Here is an 18,296-nt window from a genome sequence, read left to right on the forward strand (position 1 = left end):
TGGTGATTACTTATCTCATAATGAACAACTTCATCAATAAGTGTTGCAAGCAAATGAAAGAGCAAATCAAATAGTTGATCAAGCAAATCAAAAGTATGCAATGTTATAAGATAAAATGTTGTCCATGGAGCAAAAATTAGTTATGATGATGGAGCGACAACAGGGTGACACCTCAACAGGCACGAGTTATGTTCACCCTCATTATGCTTGGAACTTTGATTATCAACTCCTACCTTGAGCTCATAAATTTTTAAGTAAAATCCAACTTTCATACATGCTACAACATATCTCACATAAGTTTTTGAAACTATTCAATCATACTACTCTATTTATGATATCTCTTGCTTTAATCTATTTATAACCACTTTACATGTTAAATATCATATTCATTATTTATATAAATGTGTTTCTAGAAACAAAATGAGCATATCTAGATAGAGATTTCACGCTTGGTATATAGTTTATTAGAGAAAAAACTATGCCAATAAAAAAAACTATAACATATTGTGATTGAGTTTTACTGTTATGATAGATAAGAAGTATTCACCAACAAAATTTCAGGCTTGAAAAATACATAAATAAGTGAATACACCTCAACCCTAGGGTTTAGTTAGATGCTTGGCTTTTCATTTTTGTCCCTTCTTTGATTTTTTTTTTGTAGTCAATTTTGAAGTTACCCTTGTTTTGGTGGTGCAATTGTGGTGGGTGCAAACTTCGTGACTAGGGACATAACACTCCAAAAACACAATAGGGGTCTCAAAGCACCCAGATGTGGCCCTAAGAGTTGGAAATTCAATTGTTATTCACTTTGATTTGGAACTTGAAACCAATTGCGGGTGTTATAATTGAACTTCCATATTGATTGCAAATTTAAATTTATATTGCTTATTAAGAAGCATTGCAGGTGTTATACTTAAAATTTCAGTTTAATTGCAAATTGATATTTGGATTGACTGTTTCAAAATAAATTGAGGTATTATAATTGAAATTTGGATCGAAGTTTGAAAAAAATTACATGTATAGTAATTGAAATTGAGATTTTGATTGATTGTTGAAAAATATTGTAAGTCTTGTAATTAAAATCACATATTTCAAATTAAAAATTAGATAATTAAAAAGTGGATTGTAACTTTAAAACAATTTACAAGTTGTATAATTCATACTTTGTGGTGGTATAAATTTAATTATAAATTTTAATCAATTAGTAGGTGATATTAATTTAATATTTTCAAATTAAATAATAAAATATTTGTCTAAAAAAATATATTTGAAATGAGTTGAATTTATTTATTACTTTAATATATGTGTGGGTTAAGCCGCCTCTAAATATTTATTTTTTTCATTATTACGTAGTGTCCCCATACACAACGCTAAGTTTAATTATTTAATTTTATATTCACTATAACGTCCCACAAAGTGACATTAACTTTATTATTTTTAATATTTTTGTCTATCTTGGGTTGGCTAAACCCAAACAATAGTTTAAATAATAAATAATTTATTTTACTTTATGTAGGCTTAAGGGACACTAACTTGCAAATAGTTGTGTCCCCTCATAATCCCTGCTAATGCATTAGTTACCTTTAGATTAGAGTTAATTTCTAATGGGACACTAAACTTACTCTAATTATCATTAAGTGTATCTCTTTTAGTCTTTGTGTGGGTTTTTTTGGGGAAGCTAGCATCAATATTTCTTGTAGTGCGAGTTTCCATCCACACATTCAAACAAATACATAAGTTAAGAGATTAAGAAAAAGAAGCCCTTAAAAACAAAGAATTATCATGTAGATCATAAAAAATATATTTATTATATTACAATCTTCTTAATAGATGAACTGATACAGCACACTTTTCACATCAAATAAGTTTAATATGACTCGATATAACTTCACAATATTTGTAGTTAATGAGTTTTCTAATCTTATAATAAAAATATAATTTTAATTTATTTGATTAAGGGAATGAAACTTAATTTATTTAATTAAGAGATTTGAGTTTTGAATAACAAATCTCAAAATTAGAAAGTACAATATATATAACATGCTTTTTGGAATTTCCGAATGGTAAAGAAAACACAAAGAACTCTAATTGGCTAAACCGTTGGAATTAGGCTTAATTCAATTCACTTACAATCATAGATTACAATCATAGAATGTACAAAACAAAATACAATTTGGTTATTCGTTTCATCTACTCAATTTACTCATTTGTTTGTTTATATCACAAGTTATTGAGTAAGCAAATCTTTATTCCCTACTAAAAATTATAATTCTTATTGCATAATTGAAAAAAGAATAAACAAGAAGAGCAAAATATCTAAAATATAGTAATTATTCAATAACTCTTTCTAATTTATAGACCCGCAAAATTGAAATTTCAGAGCATATTCATCACCAAATTTGCATTTATTATATAACAAAAAAATCACTGAAAAAATTTACACAAAATTAAGAATATGCATGTCTGAATATACATTTTTATACAAACAATTAAGAAGATTCACTAAACTCATTAAAAATATTTATGAAAAGTTGAAACAAAGATTCGTTATGTTAATGATTTAAGAGGTGTGTATAATAATAATAATAATAATAATAATAATAATAATAATAATAATAATAATAATAATAATAATAATAATAATAATAATAATAATAATAATAATAATAATAAATGAATGAATGAATGAATTACAATTGAAGCAATAAAAGTATTACGATTTAATGGGATTAAAAAGACCTAAACATCATTTTCAATACTGACAGAAATTTTAAAAAGGAAGATTTTAGTTGCAGCAGCCATCATTGTTTATGGCTACGTTTGTCACTCTGCATTTTAGCTGCATCAATGCATCACATCCAAATTTTACAACAATTATTCCATTCAATATTTGACAATGATTCAAAAATAGATGGGGCTTGTGGCCAACATAATATCTATTATGATTCATTTTCACTAAAATATCTGTATCTTTCATAATTATTCAATTAATCTGATTTTGTTGCCAAATTAATAGCATGGTTTATTTTATATTTCATGAGCTGCATCAAAACTATACAACACAGGTCAACATCGACTTACTTCAACTAAGCAGAGATCTTCAACCTTAATTACTTCAACATTTTTGGTGCACATAAATTTAATAGTTTTTTATTTAAGTCTTTATAAATATAAACTAACTTTTATGTTTTAAAAAATTTAAATTTTATTTCTCTATACATTTAGCTAATTTTCCTTAAACTTTACATATAATAATAATAACAATTTATGGTTTTAAAATGATTGAAATAAAAAACATAGTGCACTGTACGATTCCGAGAGGGTATTAATCAAGATCATTGGTCAAGTACTTCTCGGATATGGTTCTGACATGCATCTCTAACACAAAATGGTTAATATAATCATTTTCCGTAAATTCATCTAAAATTTAAGATTAACCAAAAAATCTACCTTAATATTAATTGAGTGTGAGAGACTCATCGCATCCTTATAAATAAATATAACAATTAAGACAAATGTATATATTAAATAATATTTATTATATTCAACTATCTCAATCGAATACTAACTTAAATATCAAAGTATATTTTTTAAGCATCACTTACATTGATCCAAGATCGAAAACAACATGATATCCTCAATCATCCTCAATCGAAATCAACAACAATTTAGAGAATTTAAAAGAAATGAAATTCCCTTTACGTAAGTGGACATATGTTTTAGCATAAGTAAAACCTAATTGACTCATTTTACGGTAAATAAAATAATAATTTTAAATTTAGAAAATGAAAAACAGAGAATAGAATTTATACAGCCCAAAACTTAAAATAGTTCATCTGATAAAAGAGACTTAACCGTTATTCCTCCCTGAAACATTCTTAATTATTGTATTTAGGGTGTGATATGCATTTTATTTAGTAAAATTGTTTCTTTTAAATGATATAAAAGAAGTGAATGAAAAAATATGATCCATATCTTTACGAGTAATTAATAGAAAAGTAAAAACTGAAATAACAGTCTAAATGTGTTTTCTTATATAGTTTTTTTTTAGTTTTAAAACAGAAAATGATTTTTATAAATAAGAAGCAAATAAACGCTCATTTTCTCTAAGGTTTTTTTTAATGAAGGGGAAATAAAAAAACATCCTTTGTGGAATTATTCATGCGTGTGTCGTCCATGATTTTACTGTTTTTGTTTAAAATATTCTAAGTGGAAAAGTGTAGATAAGAGTATTAATACTATACTAATAGTTGTGAGTTAACGTCAATTTATATTTTGAAACGCATAAAAAATATGGCGAAATATATTCTACTTGTCCTTTGTCTCTTAGAACAAGTAAAAATAAAATGAAAGGGAAATTATCAGTTGATTCAAGAGGTAAAAAATTAAATAAGAAAAAAATGAGAGCATGACGACGCAGAGTGGGTCCCTCTCTATTTAAAATTAAATATTTTTAACCCTGAAAATTGTTGGTTGTAGTTTTTTTTTTCTTCTATTTTTAGTTTCTAATTTTAAAATATATCATTTTGATATTTATAGTAAATTTAATATTTATTTATAAAAATATTTTTAGATGACATTTGAGAGACAAAACAATGTATTCTAAAAATAAAAGAGGCTATGGATAAATTTTAAAAAAACTAAAATCCAAACTTCAAAAATTTAAAAGAGATTAAAAACATGTTTTAGGTTTCTTTGTAACTCAATGATATCTAAAAAGTCATAATATGTTAACAACCAATAGTTAACTCTAAATTATAACTGGTAAAAATAGAAGATTGTAAACTAGTTGTTAAAATAATATTTTTATAGTGGCATTTGTTGCTCTCATTATGTATTCGCAACACAAACTTATATAACTTCCAAATGATATTTTTTTTCGAAATATTTTATTAATGAGTTTAATGATGGTAAGGGTGTTATTTCTTTTGCATGAATAGTCCAAGTTGGTATATCTGAGAATCTTTCATTATATAAATAACATCTTTTTATGCTAGCTTTTCTTTTGTAAGAATTTTTTTTGGTGAGAACAGGAAGCACCTTTAAAATTAGAGGAGTATTTTCAACCAAAAAGCAATGAAGATTAGTTGGTGAGAAAAATAAAATAAAAATACCATCTTCACCAAAAAAAGCAATGGAGCATTGTTTAGCCAGAGAAATAAGAAAAGGGGATTGTGAAAAGTTTGACACCCTTTTCATTTCACAAAAGTGAATATTTTTTTAGTGTGAAAGTATCACCACAAAAGCCTTCTGAAAACATCTAAGAACTTGTAAACCCTCAGATTTTGCAGCTGATTACTGATATCACTATGTCATGCAACTCCTTTATTTGAAATTTTAGTTCTTAGTGGTAAAGGAGAAAGTCCTTTTATTTGAAGATTGTGCAACTGATTATGAATTTTTCATACAAAAGAATAAAGATCAAATGCTTTATTAGAATGGAATAAAAAAGGCAGTGCATTTCTTTTAGAGGTTAGACATTGATAATTGACATTTGAACATATATCTAACAGCACCTGGATAATAAGGACTAGTAGTTGCAAAGTGGGAAAAAAAACCAAAAAAGTAAAAGAATAACAAGAGTGACAAGACAACAATGAAATAAATTCCATAATATATAGGTTTTCTTATTCATGGTCACAGGTATTTGAGGGTAAGCTCATCCATCTGTCAAGCATGACAGAAGAGCATTGTTGAACATGGATGAAGATGGAAATAATCAAAGATACACTCCATCAAAAAGACTGAACCATCCATTTCCCTAATTGCATTCGCTCTTTTTCTTCTCTTTATTAAATGAGTGCGCACAACAACAAAAATAACGAGATGTCATTGCAAGCAAAAGCCGGTGGGAACAGGTAAGAAAGACACAAAGAAAAATTGGCAAAAATGTGCAACCTTGCTTGCTGATTCTGCATCATTTGTCACATCCATTAACCATTCATTACTGTGATCAATAGCAAGTGATACACAATATAGTCTCTTCTGTCCTTTGACCTCCCTAACCTATCTCTCTACATATTACCATCTCTTCATCAGAGGCTGTTCAAAGAAGTCAAATCATGAGCCACACACAACCCTTTTGCATGGTTTTAGGAGCTTGAGGGTTAAAGACCAACAACAACTACTACTACTACTTACATACATATCCTCATTCCTCACACTACCTCAAGAAAAAAGAAAAAAAAAAGTTGCAATTAATGGTCCAAGATGCATATAAAAACCAAACATCCCAGCAAAGGATGATTTTTATCTTTGCAAGTGCGAACTCTTTGTAGAGTAGTGGATCAACCCTTTTAGCCACCATGCCGAATGCCCATGAAGTGATTAAAGTCATGATGCTGGACCCTGAGTTGCTTCAACCATGAATCTGCCACACTCAACAGTGACATTAGCCTTTCTTGGTCCCGACCACAATTTCCTGCGACCCACACGTTCCCCCCTTGCATCTTGTACGTTGCCAAACCAAATGCTGGCAGTGCTATGCCTTCCCCTTCCTTTTTCTTCTCATGACCACCCTCAATATCATCGTCAAGATCCATGCCTACACAAATTAGAATTCATGTTCCATGATTTCATGCATTAAACACTCAAGGACCTTTCCATTGCCCCACCAAAATAGGGAAGTGAGAGACATAATCATAGGAGTACTGCTTGATATGAAATGTAACAACCTTCAATTCATTAGGGTCAACCAAATATTTAAAATTTAGGTGGTTTTTTTTTATGTTTTCAGTTTCAACTTTTTTCTCTATTTTTCATAAGTATCTTTTTTAGATATTTAGAACATGATCAGATATTTAAAAAAGTATGGGAAATACCTTGAAATGAAGATGAAAGCGTGTGATAAGTGAGGAAGCATGTAGAAAGGTCTTTAATTGTTCTTCCCATGGGGATATGATAAATTGGGTACCTGAGAAAAAAAGTATATTCTTAGTATCATAACACTGATCGTGTCCCTAGAGAGACTAAGGTAAAGGATGTGCCTTGGGATAAATTTCAAATGTATTATTTAATAATTTGGAGTATATTTTGGTGACGAAGTTAGATAGAGAAATCTAGTAATAATTACCAGGCAACAGCCATCCAACTTGCTGGCGAAAGATCAACACTTCTTAATGACATCAGCCCTGGGTACCTTTGAGCTAATCCAGTAATCTGAAAGCAAGATACCATCCCACAAAGTCAGCAATCGAATCTTTATTCTTTTGAGCACTTACTTATTATGCTACACGAATATTTTTGCTGTTTTTATGCATTACTGGTTGTGCTACCCGAATATTTTTTGTTGTTTCTGTAGCAATCGCTATAGTCCGAGCAATGAAAATTACGCACATTAATAAAGCTTTGGGAGAAGAACATATGCTAGAAATGCATTGATAAGAAATAAAGAAAAGGGAATATGCATAATTTTCATTATCACTTGGGACTTTTTCAGAGGGAAAAAATGAAAATGAGTCTCTCTATCAACTGTGTTGAAAAGTCAAAGAATGCATCTTTTACGATGTTTATCCTAAGGGTTTTTGGTAATTGCAGTTCGGCTTTAAGTGCTTTCCAATTTTCCATGATCCATACGTAATGAATTGGTTGGAATCTCATTTAAGAACACAAAAAGCAGAACACAGACCTTAATGAACAAGATAAAAGATGCTGAAGTAAGATAAAGAGCAGGAAAATAAAATTAAAAGGGAACACGAACACACCTTGTCCATGAGAGGCACTCTTCCATATGGAGTTGCTCTTTCAAAATACTGGCAATAGAGGTGACCCAATCTGTCATTGAAATGCCAGAGAGAGTCTTGCTCAGACCCTCCTCCCTCTTCTGAGGAAGTTCCATCCCACCTCCATAACTTGTCACAGTCACTCTCATCGCTGAAAGAATCACTGTAGGAATCCCTCGTCTCACAGTCACCTGATTCAGCCTCTTCCCTGAAATACTCATCCAAGTTTTTGCATTAATTCCTAAAGAATCACTACCAAATCATAAAGCTGACAATTATGCACACAATAATTCACCAAACCACTCGTCCGAAACAAAAGCTCAACAACCCATTTTCCAAAAGCAACATCATGGAACCCGCGTGAATGTTTGACCATAACAAATTAACATTATCTATCTCACCCAAATGGTGCAGTCTATCAGAAAACTCAAAAAGAGATATTTTTTTTCTTTTTCCCCGTTTCAGTTTAAAATTTCTTTAGATATTCATGGTGGAAGCTGAAATTGGTAAAGAAGTTGTAATGATTCAATACCTGAAACTATTGCTGGTGAATATCTGAATTGCAGAGAGATAAGGCACGTAGTACTGCACAAGTGTCTCACCACTGGTCAAGGAGATGGGAACTCCGGCTCCATAAGCACTCCATTCGTCATAGCAATTCCAAAGATCCCCCAACGTGAAATATTCCACGCTTTCTCTCTCCCACGGATGCCACAAACGGTTAAGGCTTGTAATCTCAGACTACACACAAAAACAAACAACACAAATTTTAAGACAACATAATCTAAGATCATGTCACAAGGGAAAAATAAAAAAGGAAAGAAATGAAAAGGACAAGACCTTAGGAAGAAACTGGGATTGAACCACCGGTGTGGTACACCGTACGAAACAATCAAGGTTAGAATGCATTGACCCTTTATTAAAAATCATGGTATTGGAGATCGATATATGAGAGAGAAGAAAAATAGAGAGAAGGGAGGGAAGATGGAGATTTTAGCTTCTCTCCCAACCCTGAAAAACAGAGGCAACCACCCAGATGGGGAAGAAAACAAAACAAACAAAAAAAAAAGAGTGAGAGAGAGATTGTGGGGATTGCAATTTTGCCTTTGAAAGAGAATTGAAAATGCAAATCGCCCCCACAATGAAAGACTTCTATTTTTTGACGTTCAGACACCGAATTTCCCGCAAAATCTTAATACCCTTCCCTTTTTTTTTTTCTCTCCGTGTCTCTTTCCTTCTCTCTTTTTCTCTTCTCTTCTCAATCAACCAACAATGTTGCAAATTCAACACCCTCACACGGCGAGACAGATTCTTATGCAAACAAACAATGCTATTTTTCTCTCTCTGTCGCTGTTAAACCAAGCCTTCAAGAAAACTCAAGATAAGTCTGCTTTGTTCAACGTTTAAGAAACACACTACTCAGGAGATAACAATAACACGCTGACGCTTCAACCTTAAATCTTGAGATTAAATCAAACACCCCAAACAAACTCACAAAAAATGGTTAAAAAAAAAAAGACAAACGAGGATAAAGCAACAGCATGGACAAGGTCAGAAAGTGCTAGATGTATCATGTATCGAAAATATTCATAAAACAGAGAGAAGAGAAGAGAAGAACTCTCGGGTTTAATTTTCAGAATTTGTGCTGAATTTCGATGAAACTGAGTAACAGCAGAAGAGATAGAGAGATTGATGGAGATTATGAACGTTACAAAACAATAGTAGAAGCATTAGAATACAATATTTATAACATTTATGAGCTTCACCCGTCTCTTCCCATAGTTTCACTGTATCAAATACTTTTTATACGCAATATAAATAATATAATATAGTTTTTAAACTTTTACAATCTCATTATAGGACAAGGTTTGTTACTATACCACAAACCCGTAGCTATCATCTTTGAAACTTCGTTCGTTTCGTTCATAGATTTAAATTTAACAGCTAATACTTTTTCTTACACAAACAAAGCGGATTTGTATTTTTCACCTAAATATATATTATATTCTACTTTTTTTTAATCCCTCTCTTCCTATTTATTTTTTATTTATCATTCGATTAAGAAAAAAAATTATGATTTATAAATAAACAGTGATAAAGTATTTTATCTTTGGGATTAAAGATGAAAAGTATGTCCATAGAGGAGGGAAAAAAAAGGAGTGGAAAAAGAAAAACACAATAAATGGTATGAGAATTGACTAGTCTGTGTGACTAATTTATTTTTTCATAATTAAATGTGAGTTATACATAAAGTTGAACTGACAAGCTTAAGGTATTCTCTTGTTCTCTTTTTGTTTAAATGTTTATGATTAAAAAAAAACTGATAAGGTTGGAAGTTTTAATGTAAACTAAAGAAACAGCACTCTTTCTTCATCCGTTAACTTTGATGAAATTAAAGTATAATGTGACTCCCAAGTTAGTGTATTAAAACGGCTTTGAACTTGCTTGCAAATAATCAATAGGCTTATAATTAGGTGTCGGTTCTCTTAATGCGTAATCACATTTTATGTGGTAATAATAAGCTTATTCAAATACCAAGGACGTTTAATATCACTTGTTGAAATCCACTTCCCATATTACGGACTAACGTTAAAAACACACTAATTTGACTGTTAATATTTCTCTATTCAACAATTCATGACTTCTCTTGTTAATTATTGCTCTATGTAAAAGCCCAATTCAGTAATTAATGGTCTCATTTTTGCTTCTCTTTTTATTTAACTATTACAAGATCTTTTTTGTGGACTTCAAAAAAATGATGTTAATCTTTCGTATTAGTTTTAGAACAAAGAAAGAAACATTAAATGAAAGCGAAATCCTTGTGTGAAAGCATGCAAGTTTGAGGAGTAATTAAATTGAAGTGTCTCTGCATTTTGTTGGTTAGCGTAAAAAAATTGTTTAGAGCAAAAGAAAAGGTACACTTATAATGATAGTAATTTCTTCTTTTGCTTCTATTTTGTATTTTAACTGAATTGGTGTCGTGATATCGCGAGAAAGAGAAAGGCATGGAAGTTGGGAAACCGCGTGAACGGAAGTGCAAGGATACTAACTAATAATACCAACACTTATACTATTAAATTCTTATGACCTATAAAACTAAGGGTAAATTAACTTAACAATGCCATAGGAAAAAATATGCATTGTACCAAGTAAATCCACACTTTCGAAAGGGTCTAACTTGATAAACAGATTATGAAAAGAATTATCGACTATATATTATTATGGTCATTACTATATATAAGATATTATTTATTTTAAAATCTAAAATTTTGTAATTGTTTTATTTTTTAAAAATATTTTAATGAATTGAGAGAAATATATATATAAAATATTATTAAGATCGACACTTAAGTGATATAAAACTATATTTAATGTATCCGAATGGAATTTTATTGTAACTTGGATGTGCACATCATTGCATTGCGTTTGTAGTTTTGTGACTGTAATTTCAACTTCTAATTTGGAGGGAATGAAACAAAACAAAGTTAGGAATTGAAGGGAAGAAAATGTCTTAACTAAAAGAACATTCAAAAGCTTGTGTGGACCCTTGTGTTTGAGCAGTCGTTCATTGATTTTCTGTGATTTTGGATGAGAAAAATTGTTACAATATCACATGGCAGGGGCATTTTAATTAAATCCTATATTACGAAATAGAATAGAGATAAATAAAAGAGAACAAAAGATGAACAAAAGAGTAAAAGGAAGGTAAAAGATATAAGGATGAATATCTCTTTTTTATTGTTATTGAAATTAAAACAAATGATTTGAATATATACAAGTAATACATTCATTCTAGGTTTAATTAAAGAGGAACATAATCAATAATTAAATACTAGAATCATAACACAAAATAAGGGTTATTCACCTCTATAAAGAGAAACACCTTATAATTAGAAAAGACATCCAAATATTTTTCTCTACAAATAAACAACTGATAATTAGAAAAAGATACTCAATTAATATTAGGATCCTTCCATGACTCTGGTATCCGTATCCTTTAATATCCTAAAATAATTATATAATTATTTCTTTTAATTATGCATCTAACTAATTCGAAAATGAACATTCTCATTAATCCCCTTTATATGAATGAATAGCTTGTAATATCTGTTGGGTTTTACATCCGTTAGATATATAAAATAAAATTAGTGGGCAAAAGAAGCGTGCAGTGGTGCTAAAGTCTCTGTTTTGGTGCAAAACATCCCTATACAAGTCTTAAGTTTATGTATTGACTTTGCAATAAACTAAGATAATGAACTTCACTTCACCCTTTTGAAAGCTCGTAAGGGATACTTACAAAAGGATCCACTTCTGTGACAGCTTATGGTTGCCTCTAGAAGTTAAATGGTTAATTGAATGTTGGTTAAAAGGGAGACTTGAAAATAACTAGTTTGCTGTGAGCACTAATAATGGGGAAATCAAATACTTTGTAAAAGAAATTAGGTTCAATTATTTTGTTATCCACGCACAAAATATATAAATGAAAAATGTTCATATACACTGCTAATGCAAAATCCATATATTAACTGTTTTAACCATTGAATTAGCACTTGGATATTTTGAAATATAATTGTATGTCTTTAAATATGTGTACTATGCTTATAGGAGAAAAGGTATTAGAATTTTCTTACGGGAAGTTTTGGGTGATTCGAAGATGGATCATTAGCATTTTATATAAGAATTATATAAGAAAGTCAAGACAACACGTGCAACTCAAAATTTTAAAATAATAGGTATGCGAGTTTTCTTTTTTACATAATATTTTTTGAGTTCATTATTGGTCAATGTGGAACAAACTCAAACTTGAAATCTTAACAAAATGTATAGAAACATATTGAACACAACAACTAACAATATGTAACGATGAGGTAAAAATTTAATGGTTCAATCTTTTGGATATGAGGATAAAGATATTAGCATGTATACAAAGAGTAAGTAACTCATAAGATGGGTTGAATAGTTCTTTATATTGATTCAACAGTATAGATACTTTAGGTTCTAACGAAATAGGTAGGTCCAAGAGATACTTATATGAAGTCTCTTTTGTGGTACTAATTTGTAGTGTGTACAACTTTCTTATTGCATCAACAACTTGTAAATATTTAAAGTGGTGAAAATGTGTCTAAAGAGGGTGGCCAATAAAATATATTTTAGTGTAATTAATTCCATATTCATATAAAAACTGATGAATCATTTGTTCTAATTAACAAGGTGTGTATCAATTTTGCTAACCATTGAAACAAATTTTGTTATCACAATAGTGAGACAATATATTGAAATTGTTAAACAATAAACTTAAATGTTTATTGAAATTTGTTTGATTTTCCAGTATGTCAGGTTTCTAACTACTTGTGAACGTGTTAGAAAAAAACCTTGCAAGTCTAGGTATTATAAAATTATCAAAACTTCCACCATATAACTGGATTTTTATTTAAGTTCCATTAATAATTTTGTGAATCAAATTGTAATGTTCTCTTTAAAGTATGGTTAGATAGATTATGAACATGACTCTTTATCTATAGTGTGCCTTCCACTTATTATTGTTGTTCTTTGTTAACCTTGTTATTTTGTACGTCCTCATCCATTTTGTATCAAGGTACACTTATGATTTAGAGAGAACTTCTCATCACATATGTAAAGCACAATTCGTTATCTCTTCTAAATTGTATATTGATAAGTGTCATATTTCAATAATATTTCATATTAAAATACAAACACTTATGGATATTTATTGATGAAATAACTATAATATAACTCTTAATTTATCAATTTAAACATTTTTACATATTTTATGGTTATAATATGAATAAGAACGATTTATTCCCAAATTTGTGTTAATTTCAGAATTTTAAGGAAAAGTGGAGATGAAAGAGTAAAAGGAGAATATACAAAGATAAAAAGGGAAGATTGGAACACTCCAACACTCGCCTAAGCCCGAAGCTTCCAAAGGATCTCGCCCAAGTGAGCTCAGTCACGCCTAGGAAAGATCACTTCAGAGACGTTGGACCTATTTTCGTCCAACTTGCTCAGGCGTGCCTAATCACGCCCATGCGAGAAGTCATTTAGCCAAAGCCCAAAAGGAGATCAAAAGAGAGGAAAGGGAAAAAGGATAATATACAAAGATAAAAAAAGGGAAAGTTGGAATGCTCTAACGCTCGCCTAACCATAAGCTTCTAGATGATCTCGTCCAAGTAAGCTCAGTCACACCCAGGCGAGATCACTCAAGAGTTATGAAATTCGGACATGCTTCATCATCTCTGCTTCCGCATGTTGGACGCGTATTGGACACGGACACCCGACAGACACGATGTCAGATGCATTGAACTAGGCCGGACACGACCCAATTTGTGGACACGCGGAGGACACTTTTAAGTCAGTGTTGCAGTGGAAGGGAGAAGGAGAACGGAGAAGATGAAGGGTAGAAAGGAAGATGGAGAAGGCAAAAGGAGAACGAATAAGAAGATGAAGGGTTGCAGAAAAAAATAAAAAAGAAAAGTGAAGACCGTACATACATATTTTAAATTGAGAAATTGAGAAATGCATTCTTTTATTTTTAGTGACAATGACGGTGCCTTTATGTGGGAAATGCATTCATTTATTACTTTCACTTGTGTCTTTCCATTTTAAATTTAATATTATTATCTGTTAATTTAAATTTAAATACAATTTGTTATATAATTATATAATATTCTGTATATATTATATTTTTATTTACTTGATTTTTAAATTTCAAACATAAAATTATTTTTTATAAGTTAAATTAATTTTTAAATAATAATATTTTAAAATAAAATTAAACTTTAACTTAAAAGAAATAAAATATTTTATATTTAATTATAATATTTTAAATAACTTTAAATAAATATAACTAGTTATTGATAAATATTTATATAATTATATAAATATAATTAATTACTGATAATTATTTTTATGATTATGTAAATATAACTACTTAATGATAAATATTTATGATTATGTAAATATAACAACTTAATGATAAATATTTTTATGATTATTGTTCTTGTTCTTGTTCTTGTTGGTTTATATTGGGTTACCGGTTGACTTTAGGTTGAATACCCCCTTTTATATCTACCTCTTCTGGAACCGAGTCCGTGCCTCCTTGTCACACTAGAATAAGGCTCCGTTGAGACAGAGAGCGCCCTACCTGTTGATTACACTCCGACAATCAAGTCAACTAGGGCACACAAAAAGTAACCAGTGAAGAAAGTGTATAAAAAACAACGTACCTTTACCTAGAGACTTACTCTCCTTTTATTGTCGCACATGCAACATGCAACCATTCTCCCCGGAGATAAGCAAATATTAACTGAAAATATTCTAAGTCGTTAATCTTTGATCTCTAATAGAAAAACCACCTGCCACAAGCACCAATGATCTTCAAGTGTCATCCGTAGGCCCCTTTCTGTTACCAACACATCTCCCTATTTTAAAAGGGTTATAGCAACTCGCCACGTGTAATAAATATGCAACAGAAAATATTGCCACGTACTCACAACAAACATGCAAAATAACAACAACAATATTATATTCACCGTCCAATATCTATAAGCAGGTGTATATATAAAATTACTTTGCGTAACGACCCTATTGCGCGCTTTGGGCCAACCCTGAAAAAGGGCCATCTGCACATGTCTCACCCGGGCCAACGATCGAGCTAACCTCCCATACCACAAAGAATCGAGCATACAAAAATAATACCGAGAGCCGAGCACTGATAAGTAAATAAGCCCCCTAAGCTCGAGCTGAGCTTGGCTAAGCGAAGAGTCTCCTGAGTACCCTTGGTCGTTGACGTGACCATTTCTCAGAGGTAGGTGGGGCGCTTGAAACGACTTTGAAGTGACATTTTACTGTACGCGGTACCACACGCCCACGTGTCTTAGCACTAGTGGCAGCGTAACTCAATCGTTTAGAATTCCCTCTTCTCTCAAAACTTTGTTTCAGAAAACATTAAAACCCCTAAAACCCTTCAAACTTGCACCTTTTCCTTCTTATCATTCAAAGCTCCTCACTCATTTGTTCTCATTCCTCCAAGATTTCCTTCTTCCAACCATAAAAGGTACTCCTTTTTCTCTTCTCAACTATTTATCTTTCATAAACGCATGTTTTGCCTGGGACCATTCTGTTTTCACCCATTTATGCTTTCGCTTGACACTGATTAATCGCATGTTGTCGTATGAGTTCCCGTATGCATGTTGGGTTTTGTTTCTCTATTCTTTTATTGTTTTCGTCGTATGAATTTATACTTGCTTTAATTGTTTTGATGATGTGCTGGGTGTAAGATATTTTCCGCTTTTCTGCATGTGATTGTGTTTAGATGCAACCCTCAATGGATTATAAATCCTTGTACTCTTAAATACCGCCAAACTTCCTTATCGAAACCTCTTCCTATACTTCCCACGAAAAGATAGTAACCCTTAGGAAAAGTAAGTGCCACTTCGGCAAATAAGAGTTTTTCTTAGACCCATGTGCGATAGATGAGCCAGTATGTTGTGATGAAGCCATATCCCCAAACAAACCCTTTTGCTACTTCTATGCCACTGCTTTTAAAAGAGTCCTTATTTGTCTTCCTCTGTTAGTCTTTGAAAAAAAACTTTTGACTGAGCTCAATGTAGCTCCTGCCTAGCTGCATCCCAATAGTTGGGCATTTGTTCGTGCCTTTTCCATTCTTTGTGACCAGCTCGGTGTCCCACCCTCTGTTGACATGTTCCATTACCTTTTCGAGGTGAAGAAACTAAATCGTCAACTTTGGGTTTCTGTAAATAGCATTTCTGGAAGGGGAATCCTTACCTTCTTCCAATCCTCTTACAAAAATTTCAAAGGCCACTTCCTCAAGGTCCGAGCTAACAAGAAGCACTCTGACCTCCTAGATGGTTTTCCCCTATACTGGACTGAAAAACCCAACTCCAAGCTTAATCAACGCCTAGACAAGTTAGCTCCTGTTGATCAGTAGGTTTGCAAATTTTTCACAAGCCTCCTAGTAGCCTTCAATAGCCACCATGAATTGCTAATTCTTTTCTTTGGGATTAGGAGTTTGCTTGATGATTGGTATTATCATTTTATTCTCAAAGCTTGAAACTATTCATGATTTTGATCCTTAGATTTGACTAGAAAGTACTTATAAGCATTTGACCTAAATGATAATGCTTAACATATTTGAATGCTGGGAATAAATTTCAAATGTTAATTGCTTTATAAGGAGTTTTTATAAACATGTGAGGAATCAATATTTAGGAGACTCTTTTAATAATTTTGTATGCGAGAAATCAATATGAATTATTTTTATATGTGCATCAATGTCTATCAAGATGTAATGTTATATGTTTAAAACTACAGACAAGTGAGAAGGATTAACCTCATTCCCAATTTTCTTCATTGAATTATTTTATTCATTTATTTTGCTTTCATTTAATTTTCACACAAACTTATGTCAATATATTTCAAATGAAATTATTGTATATATTCTTATACTTAGTGAATGCTACAATTGGGATTTTAAATAATTGTTACTTGTGGGTTCGATATTCGTTCTTAGGGACAAATTATTTCTTATGACTCAATACACTTACGGTAAAAAAAAGTCAATTGTGGATGAGCCCTTTGTTGTAACAATTTTCTCGTTACAATTAATTCTTATGGAGTATGGACTTTCAAGTTTAATAGTTCCACCAGTTCTGATTTCCTTGATAACCCACAAACTTGACCCTTTTTTCATTAACCTTTTATATAGGAGTTTTATCTTTTAGCGCTACAAAACATAATTGGTTGACCACGTTTAAACTCATTTTTCATTATAATTTCATCTTGATGAGCCTTGTCTTCCTCCTTTATGCATGATGCAGATAACTTATTAGCATTGAGTTTTTTTTCCACAAATTTAGGTACAAGCTCTTTCTTCGTTTCAAATCTATTCCTATCATTCAAATATGTTAAGCATTATCATTTAGGTCAGATGCTTAGATATACTTTCCAATTAAATCTAAAGATCAAAATCATGAATAAAGATTCAAACTTTAAGAATAAAATGACAATATAACCAAGAGTATAATATTATAAATAAATATCACCTCAATATATAAGAGTTTGAACAAATTACTCTCAATACCAAAGGGAAGACTTAACCACTCATACTGGCCATTACAAGTATGGAAAACAACAAAAGAATATCTAAGGTGTTTCTCCGATTGCCTCCTCTAGGATTTTCTATCTCTCAATATCCTCTCAATGATCCTTTCTACCTTACGTCCTTATTTAACCTAATTGGGCTTGGGCTAAGTGACATCTTTATTCATAATATATCCATTTGTTTCATCTCTCCTTAAATTCCAAAAAATAACGCAAAATTGGGAATAAATAATTCTATTAATCTCATAATCCAAAAATGTGTAAAGTGATTCAAATTTCTAAATTAAAGGTTGAATTATAACTTTATTAATAATTAAAGTCCATAAGTTCCTATCTTTTTGCATGAAATATCACTAAATTATGGCACTTATTAGTGTCTCAAATTGGATTTTTCGAATCCAACCTTACTAGTTTAGAAGATTATAATCCCAA

General features: G+C 30.9%; 1 protein-coding gene across 1 annotated transcript; it reads right to left on the bottom strand.

Annotated features, from left to right (window-relative positions):
• Positions 1-5,880: 5,880 nt before the first annotated feature.
• LOC137835471 (uncharacterized) lies at positions 5,881-9,641 on the bottom strand. Its single transcript, XM_068643995.1, has 6 exons — positions 8,562-9,641; positions 8,254-8,462; positions 7,704-7,929; positions 7,073-7,158; positions 6,822-6,913; positions 5,881-6,544 (listed from the first exon to the last, which is right to left on the bottom strand). The coding sequence occupies exons 1-6, from the start codon at positions 8,649-8,651 to the stop codon at positions 6,297-6,299; spliced, it is 951 nt and encodes a 316-aa protein (XP_068500096.1). The 5' UTR covers positions 8,652-9,641; the 3' UTR covers positions 5,881-6,296.
• Between the last annotated feature and the right edge of the window lie 8,655 nt (positions 9,642-18,296).

Source organism: Phaseolus vulgaris, chromosome 5, assembly GCF_051622355.1.
Source record: "Phaseolus vulgaris cultivar YP4 chromosome 5, ASM5162235v1, whole genome shotgun sequence".
Classification (NCBI taxonomy): domain Eukaryota; kingdom Viridiplantae; phylum Streptophyta; class Magnoliopsida; order Fabales; family Fabaceae; genus Phaseolus; species Phaseolus vulgaris.